We start from the raw sequence: 12,342 nt of genomic DNA, 5'->3' as shown, positions 1-12,342 counted from the left end.
CCACAGAAACTAAAAACATACACACACACACACACACACACACACACACACACACACACACACACACACACACACACACACACACACACACAGTAGGTTCGTCAGCAGCTGCCCTGTGTGGATAATTGTTTTTTACAGTTTCATGCGCAATGTGCTCAAATATATTTAAATAAAAGAGCCTATAGGTATATAGATAGATATAGATATCGAGGTCTCTCTCGCTTTGGCCTGTATATTCGACAAACCAATGGGCAGCTCCCCCTGCATGATGGGCCAGTCAGTGGTAAATAAATAAATAAATAAAATAAATAAATAAATAAATTATCGGCCCCAAAGTGCGTCTGCCCACTGGGAAAATGCCCGGTATGTCAGATTACCAGTCCAGCACTGCTGTAGAATGATGGCACAAAATGGCGATTTCACTGTAAGTGGACCCGCAGTGTATGGAGATAGAAATGGCTAATTCTAAGGTAACAAAAGCATAACTGTATGTAAGGTTTTTATACACCAATGAAAACATAGTTATGTATATTGCAGTGCGTGATACACCTTTAAGGAGTAAATGTTAAACGGCTTGCCATAAAACGATATCCCTACTACATCAAGATCAGCCTGTCAATAGATACATATGTATTTTAACACATATACACGCTTGGTCCGTGTACGATCAAGTTGAGATAAACATATTGGCGGTATAAATCATTTTATAACGAAAGAGTTCGCTTATTTGCTGACGTGATTCCGAGAGACCCAAACTACTGTTTCTCCTTGTAAATAATTGGTTTAGATCCATGTCAATCACAGACGTTTGGCCAATCAACTGATTGAACTCCACCGACGAAATGGCGGGATCTGATTGGTTTACAGGTATTTTCCTTCAGAGCAGACTCAGAGGCGGTCGTTGCAGTTAACCAAACGAGTCTGAGAAGAAATTACCGATTGTATATTAAAAATATTAACTAGTTAGGATAAACAAAAACAAATTCAATTACATTGTAATCATACATTTTGAAGGTAAGTAGCAAATAAAAAAGCTTGTTTTGTTGTAACCTTAAGGAATCTGTTTTTGCTAGCAGCTCGAGCGCCAAAAGGCAAAGCTCGATGATTCGTCTCCATTTTGCTTGTTGTGATTAATGTTTCAATTAATAAGCCCCTTCTGGAATAATATGTATCAGTTTCTCAAATGTAGCGTTATTAGTTTTGTTCAAAACGTCAATAATGAGCGGATTGAAGGCTTTGCTAACATGCTGTTATGTAAGCGGAGTGTTGCGTCATGTTTATTTACACTCTTCTTATTTTTAACTTGTTGATTCCTTGACCATGTCTCTTTATTTGCGTCATTCCCCTTTTAGATGATTGTATTGATGTTGTCTTCGCAGGTTATGTGTATATATTATAATCTTTTAAATACTGTGTGAATTAAATAGGGGGTGGGGCACATTTGCTAGTAATGTTGTTACCGAATGACTCCATTTGGACAAGCAGTAATCACGCTGTTTAGTGTTTAAACAAAGGCTGTCTTAGTTACTAATAACTTAACGAACTGAGTACATAGGCAGCATTTTTTGGACTTGTATTATACACTATTTTTATTGAATGACTTTAGTGGGAGGAGCTGTAAACATGCTATTTAGTTTTCAAACAAAGGCTGTGTCTCAACCCATTGAGCTGCCTACCGAAAATAGCTTTTGGAAATCAGTGTTGGCATCTTGCTAGTTTTTGAGTTCTGAGACCCCGCTGAACGGTACCTAACCAGACTAGATACCATGTCGCATACTGTGTTCATAAGGAATAACAAGTCATTCATTTGTTAATTTCCTCCTTGTCTTTCAGTGAAGTCCTGGTCAAGACAGACTTTCTGCACTGAATTTTGAATCTTGGGTCCATTTGTTTCAGACTCTTCCCACTCATTCCATAAGTGCAGTGTCCAGCCACGTAGCATGTCAGTGGCTCTTCTCATGCGATATGCCACGCTCAGCGGGTCCCGTGTTTGCTGCAGGGCTGCCCTCGGCCTGACCAGCACCCATCAGGAAGACCCGAGACGTGCCATACACACTCCATCATCTCCTCGGTGCAGTAACTCCCGCTTTGATCCGGATAGCAGTGGCCTTCCGACTACCTGGGACTCCTTCGGGATCTGGGACAACCGCATCGATGAGCCCATCATGCTTCCGTCAAGTATCCGCTATGGTAAACTCATTCCCAAAGTTAGCCTGACAAAGGTGGGCTGTGCCTCGCTGATTGGTCAGCGGAAGGAGAATGAAGACCGCTATCAACTATCGCAGATGACGGACAACATAATGTACTTTGCGGTTTTTGACGGGCACGGGGGTGCAGAGGCTGCTGATTTCTGCCACAAGAACATGGAGAAATATATTAAGTAAGGATCAGTCGTTTAATGACTGTTATGGGGTTTTATTTGTTTTTTATATTCCTTTTCACCAGTTTTGTCATGAATACGCAAAGTGTTCCGGCTACAAGAAACACTCAAGCCATGTGTTTAGTAACATAAAACTAGTTCTCTGAATTCCTTCAGGAGATATGTAGTGTTTTAGAATAACCAACTGTTAATATTGCATTTGGTGATTTTTGTTTCAGAGGCATTGCCGAGGAGGAGAATAACTTGGAGTTAGTTTTAACCAAGGCATTTCTTGAGGTGGACAAAGCGTTAGCAAGGCATCTTCACTTCAGTGCAGATGGTAGGTCCTATTTCACTGATTTATTCTTTTTTTTGAAAGCATGCATGTTATGTGAACAGAATACTATGTAATCTCACAGCTCAGTTGTAGAGTCTTAATTCATAAGTATTGCTTTGCATTAGCTATACATGTAACAGAGCCAAATTGACGTTTGTGAGCAGAACATGACAATTTAGACTAAATAAATAGTTTTGTTTAATAAAATAAACAGTGATCCCTAATACAGAGCAGTGAAGGCCTGTATAATCTTCTCGTGATAGTTCACAGACTCCTCTTTGGCTCTGTAAAATGCGCCCATCCCTACATAAAGATAGCACGTATATACTAGGGGTGGGAAACTTTTTGCTTAACATGCATTAACATTCTTTCTCCAAATAGTTATTAATTTTGTTTTGACTTTACTATATTAATACTACTATAATATTGTTGCGATCATCTTGTCTGGACAATTGTTTTGTACACTGTATAAGTATGTCCCCGTATTTATTTATGTGGTTAAAAAAAAAAGAGTGCAATAAGCCACTTGTTGCAAAATTTTCTTCGCGGTAGCTTCACGTTGATTTCAAGTGAGTGAAATGAAATATTTCAATTTAAAACAACATTTTGTGTCCAGTTATTTCCCAGACTTAAGCCCTATTCGGACTGGATTAGATTAACATCGGGACGGGGGGGGTAAAGTAATTATTACCAGAGGTTCTCTGTGATTTTAGTCCCGTCTGAATGAGCCATCTCGGTAATCATTACGGACAATGTCAGTGAAGATTACCGAGACTTTTACCTTCTGTAAAAAGGTCTGGAAAAATGACCTAATAGTAATCCCGTTCGAATAGACCCACTGTAAAAATGTATGGTAAAACTCCGTCATTTCCGGTTTAAACGTTTTTTAAAAAGTGCATTTTGCGAGCATGGAGGCGCTTGAAGCATTCGTTATAGGTGTTGGGACAACTCTGTGTCAAACGCAAAAAGAAGATCAAAAGCAGAGGCACAACACTTATTTTAGTTCTAGAAAAGGGTCTATTACCAACACAATCCAATCAGAATCGTTAGACTGGACCTAACGGTTTATTAAAAACACACATAGTCTGAGACGGAGTTCAGACTGGCGCTCATGTTATGTTTGCTCACGTGATAACAGCAGCGTCATACGCACATGACGACACAGAGGATACCGTTGTGCGTAAAGCGAGTTACTCCTCCCACTTCTGCTAGTTTTACTGAGATGTCTTATCCCGTGCGAATTGGCCATTAATATTACAGAGGTCCTGAGGTAAAATGACTTTACCCCCATGTTAAACTAATCCCGTCCGAATAGTGCTATAGTTTTGGTATTGAGGTCAAAGTTAACTTGCCTTGCGTTCGCTATACAACAGTGTGTGGTCACTAAAGACTCGTCAAATTTGAAGTGTTGCCACTTATTTCGGCGACTTTTGTTTTCGCATGTTCTGCAGACAGGGTGACCATCTTCAAATAAGTTTCCCTGAGGACTTTTGTAAAAGCCAAAATTTAACCACACCTCAGATTTGGTCCTTTTAGAAAGGCTGAAAAATCTCCTGAGTGCTGTCACTGCCTTCCGCCATTTCTTCTCGTTCAAAAAACATTTCTGCGCCTGCGCCAGACTGATGCTGGCTGGACAGGATTTACCATGAGTTTTCAAAATCAAGATAATGAAACACAGTTTTAATACTAATTAAATATTAAACGTTAATACTAACCGTCAGTAGATTTTATCATGAAACTGGTAATCGTCTCATCCCTACCCACAAGCCACCTAAACTTGATAAACATTTGCACCTAATGCAGTCGCTGAAAAATCAAGATTATTTGGAACAACATCATGACTCTTTTAACTGAAAAAGTGTAAATATTATATTTGATTCCCACCCTCAGTATATAATGTTAACGTATATTTAAAAAAAGATGGTTTTGTTATTTTTCTTTAAAATAGCCTTTGTTAGATTCATATGTTGATAAGGATTTTAAATGCTGTTAGAATAAGTACGACTATGCCAGGTCCATCATATTCATGTAGTGTGCGGCCCACTAGTGTGGCCTGCTGCGTGACATGTCCAATCTTGCCCTTTGTGTGTGCGTGTTATATCTACAACAGCCGCGGACCCAGCTTACCCCCTATAAGAGCTGCAGCTCTGCGCTACCTTTATGGAGGCCGGAGGGCTAGATTGCTCCAGCGGGTCCTTGCGTGGACTTCTGGAAGGTTCCTGACCTTTCTCTCTTTCTCTTTTCCTTTCTGTCTTTCTCTCTCGTCTCTCCTTTTACTGTGCTCTGCCTTCTTCACATGTGTTGGTTTCTGGAAAAAGATTGGTTAGTTGTTGTGTTCAGAGCTTGTTTTCTCTGTATGGATAACGCTAGTTTTATTTGATGTTGTAGAAAAAAAGCACAAGATATTTTAATGTGGGAGAACAAAGTAATATTTGAATTTTATGCTATAAAAGAGTTTTTGTAGGCTTAGCATGATGTTTTGCCTAAACAATTATGTGTCCTATGTGCCTTACCTAGTGAAAAAGACAATGCTACCTGCTTGCCTTGACCACTCCAGTGCATCATCTCTTTTGGAATCTCCCTGTGTTTTGTTTCAGTTCACATTTTTATCAGATTCTTGTTTATCAAAGCATTGCGTACTACAGTAGCTAATAAATATACAGTACATGCCAAAAGTTTACTATTTGTAATGTTTTTGAAAAAAGTTTCTTCTGCTCTTCAAGCCTGCATTTATTTGATAAAAAAATACAGAAAAAAATGTAATATTGTGATATATTATTACAATTTTAAATAATTGGTTTTCAATTTATTACACTGAAGACTGGAGTAATGATCCTGAAAATTCAGCTTTGCATCACAGAAATAAATGATCATTTTAAACCGGTAAATTGAAAACTAAATATTTTAAATTGTAATAATATATCACTATATTTAAATAAATAAAAAAAATCTGTATTTTTGATCAAATAAATGCAGGCTTAATGAGCAGAAGAAACTTCTTTCAAAAAAATTACAAATAGTAATGTGTCCAAACTTTTGGCCTGTACTGTACACATTATTGTGCAGTATAGTACACTAGAATTATGTGGAAATCTCACAACAGGACTAAGAATAATAGCTGTTTAGTTTCTGTGTGTGATTTTATATATATTGTACAAAAGCTCAATGTTGCGTGATATACTGTATCGGTGACCTTAAACGTATCACAAACTAACCACTCAGCCTCGCTCTCTGGTGTGTTACAGCCTCTTTGTTGAGTGCAGGGACCACAGCCACGGTGGCTCTGCTGAGAGATGGGATCGAGCTGGTGGTGGGCAGTGTGGGGGACAGCCGTGCCATGCTGTGCCGCAAAGGCAAGGCCCTCAAGCTCACTGTGGATCACACGCCTGAGAGAAAGGATGAAAAAGAGAGGTACAGTGTGCCTAGGAGCACTGACTTCTTCAAGCAGGCGCTGTGAGAGCACTTCTTTTGATTGCCATGTTTTTGTTTCTGAAGGATACGTAAGACTGGAGGTTTTATTACATGGAATAGCTTGGGTCAGCCTCACGTCAACGGCAGACTGGCCATGACACGCAGCATTGGAGATTTCGACCTCAAAACGTCAGGCGTCATCTCAGAACCGGAGACTAAGAGAGTTTCAGTGAGAGCCTTTCATACACACAATGCATTTACAATTATATAAATAATTTTAAAATAATACAAATGAAGTTGATTTAAGCGTGCCTGTCTTGTCAGTTGCATCACGTCCATGATGCCTTCCTGGCACTCACCACTGATGGCATCAACTTCATCATGAACAGTCAGGAGATCTGTGACGTCATTAACCAGTGTAACGACCCTAAAGAGGCCGCACAACGCATATCGGAGCAGGTGAGTCAAATAATCTAACATTAGTAATAGTAGATGTTCTAGTTATTACACCGCTGTTTATGACATACGTATATCATACGTTTTTTTATTTTACCCCAGATTTTGAGAGGATGTCTTTTGGTTAGGTATCAAAGTTCCAAGTTATAAGAGAAAATCAAATGAGAGGAAGTATAGGCCCATTTGGAGCAGACGTCACAGTATCGATATATTGTTTATATTTAATTCTGATTCCGCCACTTTGCTTGTTTTACCTTCTCTGTGCTGTGCTCGCCCCCGCCCGCGCGCCTCCCGCCTCGTTGCTTGTGTTCCTCCTCCCCTCGCGTGTTGTCTCATTGAACGCGGTGGCGTCCGCAACCAGTTTAGGATTATTTATCATGTTGACAAGCGTGTGCGTTGTTTAAGACTAAGTTTAGAGAGCATGATTTTCCTTCTAACACAACTGCTTGCTAAAATTTATAAAGAAATATTAATGTTCATCATAGTTTAAATCGCAATTTCACCCACAGTCAGGGATGGACACAATTGGTGCGACACGCGGTCGTAATCATGTCAGTTTATGATTTGTGTCTAACTGATCGCATGGTTTTCGGTTAAAATGTCAAAATGATCGCATATCATTTGAAAACATTTTAAAAAATTTGCACTATCATTATTATTATTTTGTCAGCTTTATCACGGGATTATGATGAATAGGTCTATTCATGTTTTAACCAAGAGGGAAAAACGCTTCATCCCGGGTGTCCTGAGATGCGGTGCTCTTCTGTAAATTGTACTGTATCATATAGCATACCTTCTGACGTTCATATTTTGTTCTGTAACTGGAAAAGAAGTGAATATCGGCTCATGTGTACATGATCCGCATGATGAGGCGCTCAGTCACGATTTAGTAAAGAGCGCGGCATCTACTGTTTGAATTTTAATACAAATTTAACAGGAAGTGGTGTTATGACAAAATCGGTTTATTTATGTCTCAGTCATGCCCCCATCATTCTGCAGAATGCTTACTGTTTACTTTAACTGTAAAAAAGGGAGTCTTTGATTCATCTTTTAAAAGCATGAAATGAAAAGGCTATAGGCTATGTATTATGTATTATTTTACAGTTAAATTATTATTATTTATGTAATCAGGGAGTTTTTTTTTTTTTTTTTTATGTCGCAAAAGCACTTTGTTCCAACATGAATTGACTACCTCTTTGCACTTCAATAAAAAAAAGACTTAATGGTATTTGGCATATTTGTTTTTGCTGTAGTTTAGGGGGTGATTTTTCCCGTAAAGATATCGAGATATATATTGTATATCGAGATATCTTTTTTGCTCCATATCGCCCAGCCCTACATCACAGTTGCATCACTTGCAGCTGCGCGCATAGGAAAATGGGCAAAATCCACAGAATAAAGTCCTGTGCACACCGGGACGATTATCGCACGGGTTTACATGTCTTATCTTCGCCACCTGTTATTGTCTGACCTTGCTGACCCAATGAGCATTTCACTGTCTAATAGTCATGCCTAAACTGCAATGTCTAGTATTGTATTAGTATTGTGTTCTTATCATGGGCATTTAATACTTTTTTACTTTTCAGTCTGTGTTAAATATATATATATATATTTATTATTAAATTTTTTTTTTTTTTTTTTTTTTTTGGCTCATTTTATCTGTAAAAGAAAACGTGTCTAATAATTCTGCACATTCATTTCCAGCCTCCATGAACAATTATATATCACTTATAAATTATTAAAAGTTAGTAAATAAAATGTATAGTTAGTAAGACTAATGTGGTTTGGAATTGGTGAAATGTGCCTGGACAAAAAATATCAGAAAATGAACATGCTTAATAATTCTGCATGCAATTAATATGTATATGGCAGTCAAGGCATCTTGAACTTAACGTTTTTATCATGATCAAAGTGATTCATTCCAGGCATCACTGTGCGCTTAAAAAAGCACGCTGTCCTTACGCTAACCAATCAGACCTCAGGTAGCATGAAAAAGGCCACACTTACCAATCAGAAAAAAGTCGCAGCCTTCATTGTTTTCATGATCAATCATCGCTGTCACATTCGAGTACTTATACACATCCCTAATCTGTAAACTTTGTTTAACGTTCAGCAAGAACAACTATATCATGATGTGTACTGTTACCGTGATATAAAACTACTTGTTTATTCTCGTCTCTATTGTGAATGCAGCAGGTTGAAACCATTGACTGTAAAAAAATGTTGGATGTAGTGTTCATGACATCACCCATAGGATATTGAAGCATGAAGTAGGGTTGAGCTGGCCGTTGCCATCTTGGCAGCGTCACTCCCGGATAACTGACAATGGGCAAATAGGCAGGACGTCAATCAATCAATCAATCAACTTTATTTATATAGCGCTTTTACAATGACGATTGTTTCAAAGCAGCTTGTTAAACAAGACAATATTGAAACAAAATTTGATTTGGCTGTACAGTCGTGCTGGAGAAAACAGTGATGTTATCAGCTTATTTTTTATAGGACGTGGGTGGAGCTGAGCTGAGGTGATGTGATGACTAACAGACTGCAGACCAACGGCAATCCACCCGTCAGTGGCCACACCGTTCATTATGCAGAGTTTTAAGGCTTTATTTAATTTAAACGACTAAGTTATAAAAAAAATCACCATCTCATAGTTGTTATGAAGGGCAAAATTAGCTATATAGACCAAGACCAGTTGATGAATTGCAGTTTAAGTCACTTCCGTATTGGCTTCAAGAGAAACTGGGGGAGGTTGCTGCTTGGCTTAAACATGCATACGATTCGTAGTATAACTTAATTGGTTCTTTTCTCCTTCTGTCCCTCTCAGGCTCTTCAGTATGGATCTGAAGACAACAGCACTATCATGGTGGTGCCGTTCGGTGCCTGGGGCAAACACAAAAGCTCTGACGTGAGCTTCTCCTTCAGTCGCAGTTTCGTCTCCAGTGGCCGCTGGGCCTAAGCACAAATAACACAAGACATTGATGGTATACGTGACACACAAAAGAGACTCACTAATCTGAACTAAACATTGTGCAATATTCTTATTATCCATCCTGTGAGGATCACCTCAAAAAAGACCATTAAAGCCAGAACCCACATTTAATGTGGTTTTGGAGTTGATTTCCTCTCATCAGAAGGATTCTAAACTTTTTAGCCTAGAGAAGCAAAATAGGCATTGAATTCATGTCTAAGACTGTGTGCTTAAATGGTTCGGTCTCACTTTTAGCTCCTGACCTGGGGTGCTTACCGTCATTTGGTTACCTTGATTTAATGGGATCAAACACCCAGTAGGTTTTATTTTCACACGAATGTTAAGCACTTTCAGGGTTTGGGAGGATCCATTGTTTTAGTTTTCTCATGACGCGCAGAAGCACATTTCACTGGTCTACCGATGGGTGTCCACATAAGCCTATATTCATTGAGTTAGACTACTGAAGTATAACTCCTATTCCTTGTGCAAGCACATGTTTCTTATTATTTGTGTGAATATTCATTCATACCGTTTTCCAGCTTAACTATCAGAAATTTTAAAGCCACACTAAGACATATTACTACCAAAGGGAATCCGCAACCCAACTTGAGGACCATTGTGTGAACAAATCAATGATTTTTTTCTGTGCCTTCTCCGTATTTTACATGCTTGAGTATGTTTATTCTGGTAAGGAACTCCACTTTAGACTCATTACTAAAGTTTTAAACTGTGACTTGTGCTTGTTTAGTGTTACCAGACAAATATTTTTCTCCTGATTGTACAGTTTAGTGGTTTTCCCTATAATGCATAGATCAAAGTGCAGATGTTTGTTTTATTTTATTTATATAATGTATATAATGGACAGTTAACTATGATAAATGTGATTGTATAGATGTTATATTTAAATGCATCTTTTCTTCTAAAGTCTCCTAGTTACAGGAGAGAATTTAACATTCATTCATTCATCCTCGGACATGATCATTGTAATTGCAGACATTCTGCTGTAACTTTAAACCCTCCAACTTTTTATTGAAAAGGCTTCTGTCATGATCTCTGATGTCCAGTGAGTTTTATTTGTATAGGCATACACACGTGACCTCAGAAAGTCAGCATCTCGGTTCAGGCTTTGGTGTTGTTTCTTCATGTAACGATTTCTGCATTGTCATTCTCATTTAGCGTTTCCTCTCATTTTAGACTTCTAACAGCCTTTTTAACAGTCTTCCTTTTTTAAGGTCCAGAAGCGCATCCAGTGTGATAGGTGTCTTGTTTCTTTTCATATGGACTGTTTGTTAGTTATGCTTCTGTTAGAGTGTATTACATTCAGTGTTAACACTACTGTGCTTGGATCTTGCCTAGAACAATCTGTAAAACAACTACAAGTGTTTCCTGCTCTATATATGGACCTAACTTTGCTATTATTGATATGCAGTTTATTGTAAAATACAATGCAGCTGTGAATAAAGTTTCACCAGAAACATCTTTGGTTTTTGGCATTTGTATTTACCTGTGTTTAAATACTGGTGCGTCTGCTGTCAAATCTAATACGATGTTGTGAAGCGATTTCCATCTCATGATGTTGGGTACCACAATTATTAGGGGTCAAGCACCAAAGGTGCATAGGCAAGTTGGCATTTTTCTTCTTCTGTTTTCTTCTTCTGCTCTTGAGTCTATGGCAGCCAATAGAACCATATTGGAAAAAGTTATGCAATTTGATATGGATGGAGGACGGTCTGAAATGTCATGTTTGTATAGCATTTGGAGTCTAGGTCAAATCCCTTTAGCACCACCAACTCTCCAAATTTGCTCTCACGCTTATTCTAATAACTTCTGAGGCATAAGGGCTATACAATTTTTATCTAAAATTAATTTAAATTTAAATTAAATTATTTTTTTTAAAAATTCAGAAAAAATTACTTTTTCAAACTCCTAGATAGTTTGTTCGATTTGCATGCCTACAAAAGCGTGCAAACAAATTTACTTAGTGTTTGCTAAAATAGATGTAAGGCTATATCTCTGCAATGCTTTGGTCATATTCAGAGCCATAGAGAAAGAGAATTGCGACAACGGAAGTTCAAAACGCTTGATAGTCACGTGATTCATGTAGACATCGAATAGTTCCAGGAAGTGCTTTGGCGGCTAATTCAAATTGTCAGTCACAGTGACAGAACTGCGATATTTGGTAATTAATAGTCAATAAATGCATTGATTTTCAATTATTTTATTACACATCGACATGTTATACTTAACTAATAATATGTAACTTTCCATACCTTGAAAAAAAAAAAAAGGAGAATAATTTTCCCTAATTCCATAACGATGGATGAAACGTAATTAAGATGTGCTGATAATTTAAAATCTTCCTGATTAAACGTCTGACCTTTTAAAAGTGCATCACGAACGGCCTGTTCTGCTGTAACTCAATGGCGTGGCTGCTACTTCCGGGAACTATTGAGAGTCTCCACGAGCCGCCATTGCTGTAAAAAAAGCCATTCCATTGGAGTCTATGGAGTTGTCGCAACTCTCTCTATATGGCTCTGGTCGTATTCAGATCAAACTTGGTATGTCATCACAAGCATGACCTGAGACTACATGCTGCATTTGGCGCAGCGCCACCTACTAATCAGGAGATGCGAAAAATGGCTATTTTTGCTTATAACTTCTGAACAGTTTACCGACAGTGGTCTTGTTAGATTCAGGGCGACATGCTGAGTAGAATGATATCCAATTTTTCCATATCGGCCAATTATAATTTTGTAGTAAAATGCTGTATTTTATGAAGTTACAAAACTCTGTATGGGTCTTTGG

The 12,342-nt window shown here is 38.2% G+C and overlaps 1 protein-coding gene across 2 annotated transcripts; it reads left to right on the top strand.

Moving 5' to 3' along the window:
- Positions 1–876: 876 nt before the first annotated feature.
- On the top strand, positions 877–11,016 carry ppm1kb (protein phosphatase, Mg2+/Mn2+ dependent 1Kb). 2 transcript variants are annotated; one of them, XM_067440990.1, is made up of 7 exons: positions 877–1,014; positions 1,897–2,380; positions 2,599–2,699; positions 5,942–6,107; positions 6,192–6,336; positions 6,432–6,566; positions 9,394–11,016. In XM_067440990.1, exons 2-7 carry the CDS (start codon positions 1,941–1,943, stop codon positions 9,523–9,525), a joined length of 1,119 nt encoding a protein of 372 aa, XP_067297091.1. In that variant the 5' UTR covers positions 877–1,014; positions 1,897–1,940; the 3' UTR covers positions 9,526–11,016. The 2 variants fall into 2 exon arrangements, with proteins under 2 accessions (XP_067297091.1, XP_067297089.1); XM_067440988.1 differs by having other exon boundaries at positions 1,834–2,380.
- The last annotated feature ends 1,326 nt before the right edge of the window (positions 11,017–12,342 follow it).

Source organism: Pseudorasbora parva, chromosome 4 (assembly GCF_024679245.1).
Source record: "Pseudorasbora parva isolate DD20220531a chromosome 4, ASM2467924v1, whole genome shotgun sequence".
In the NCBI taxonomy this organism is placed as follows: domain Eukaryota; kingdom Metazoa; phylum Chordata; class Actinopteri; order Cypriniformes; family Gobionidae; genus Pseudorasbora; species Pseudorasbora parva.
The sequence above is the reverse complement of the archived record's forward strand: the minus strand, read 5'-3'. Positions and strand labels throughout refer to the sequence as shown.

Coding starts and splice junctions, on each gene's coding strand:
- ppm1kb (XM_067440990.1), top strand. CDS start 1,941: ATGTCAGTGGCTCTTCTCATGCGATATGCCACGCTCAGCGGGTCCCGT. Junction 6,337..6,431: donor CGGAGACTAAGAGAGTTTCA/GTGAGAGCCTTT, acceptor CTGTCTTGTCAG/TTGCATCACGTCCATGATGC. Junction 6,567..9,393: donor CACAACGCATATCGGAGCAG/GTGAGTCAAATA, acceptor TGTCCCTCTCAG/GCTCTTCAGTATGGATCTGA.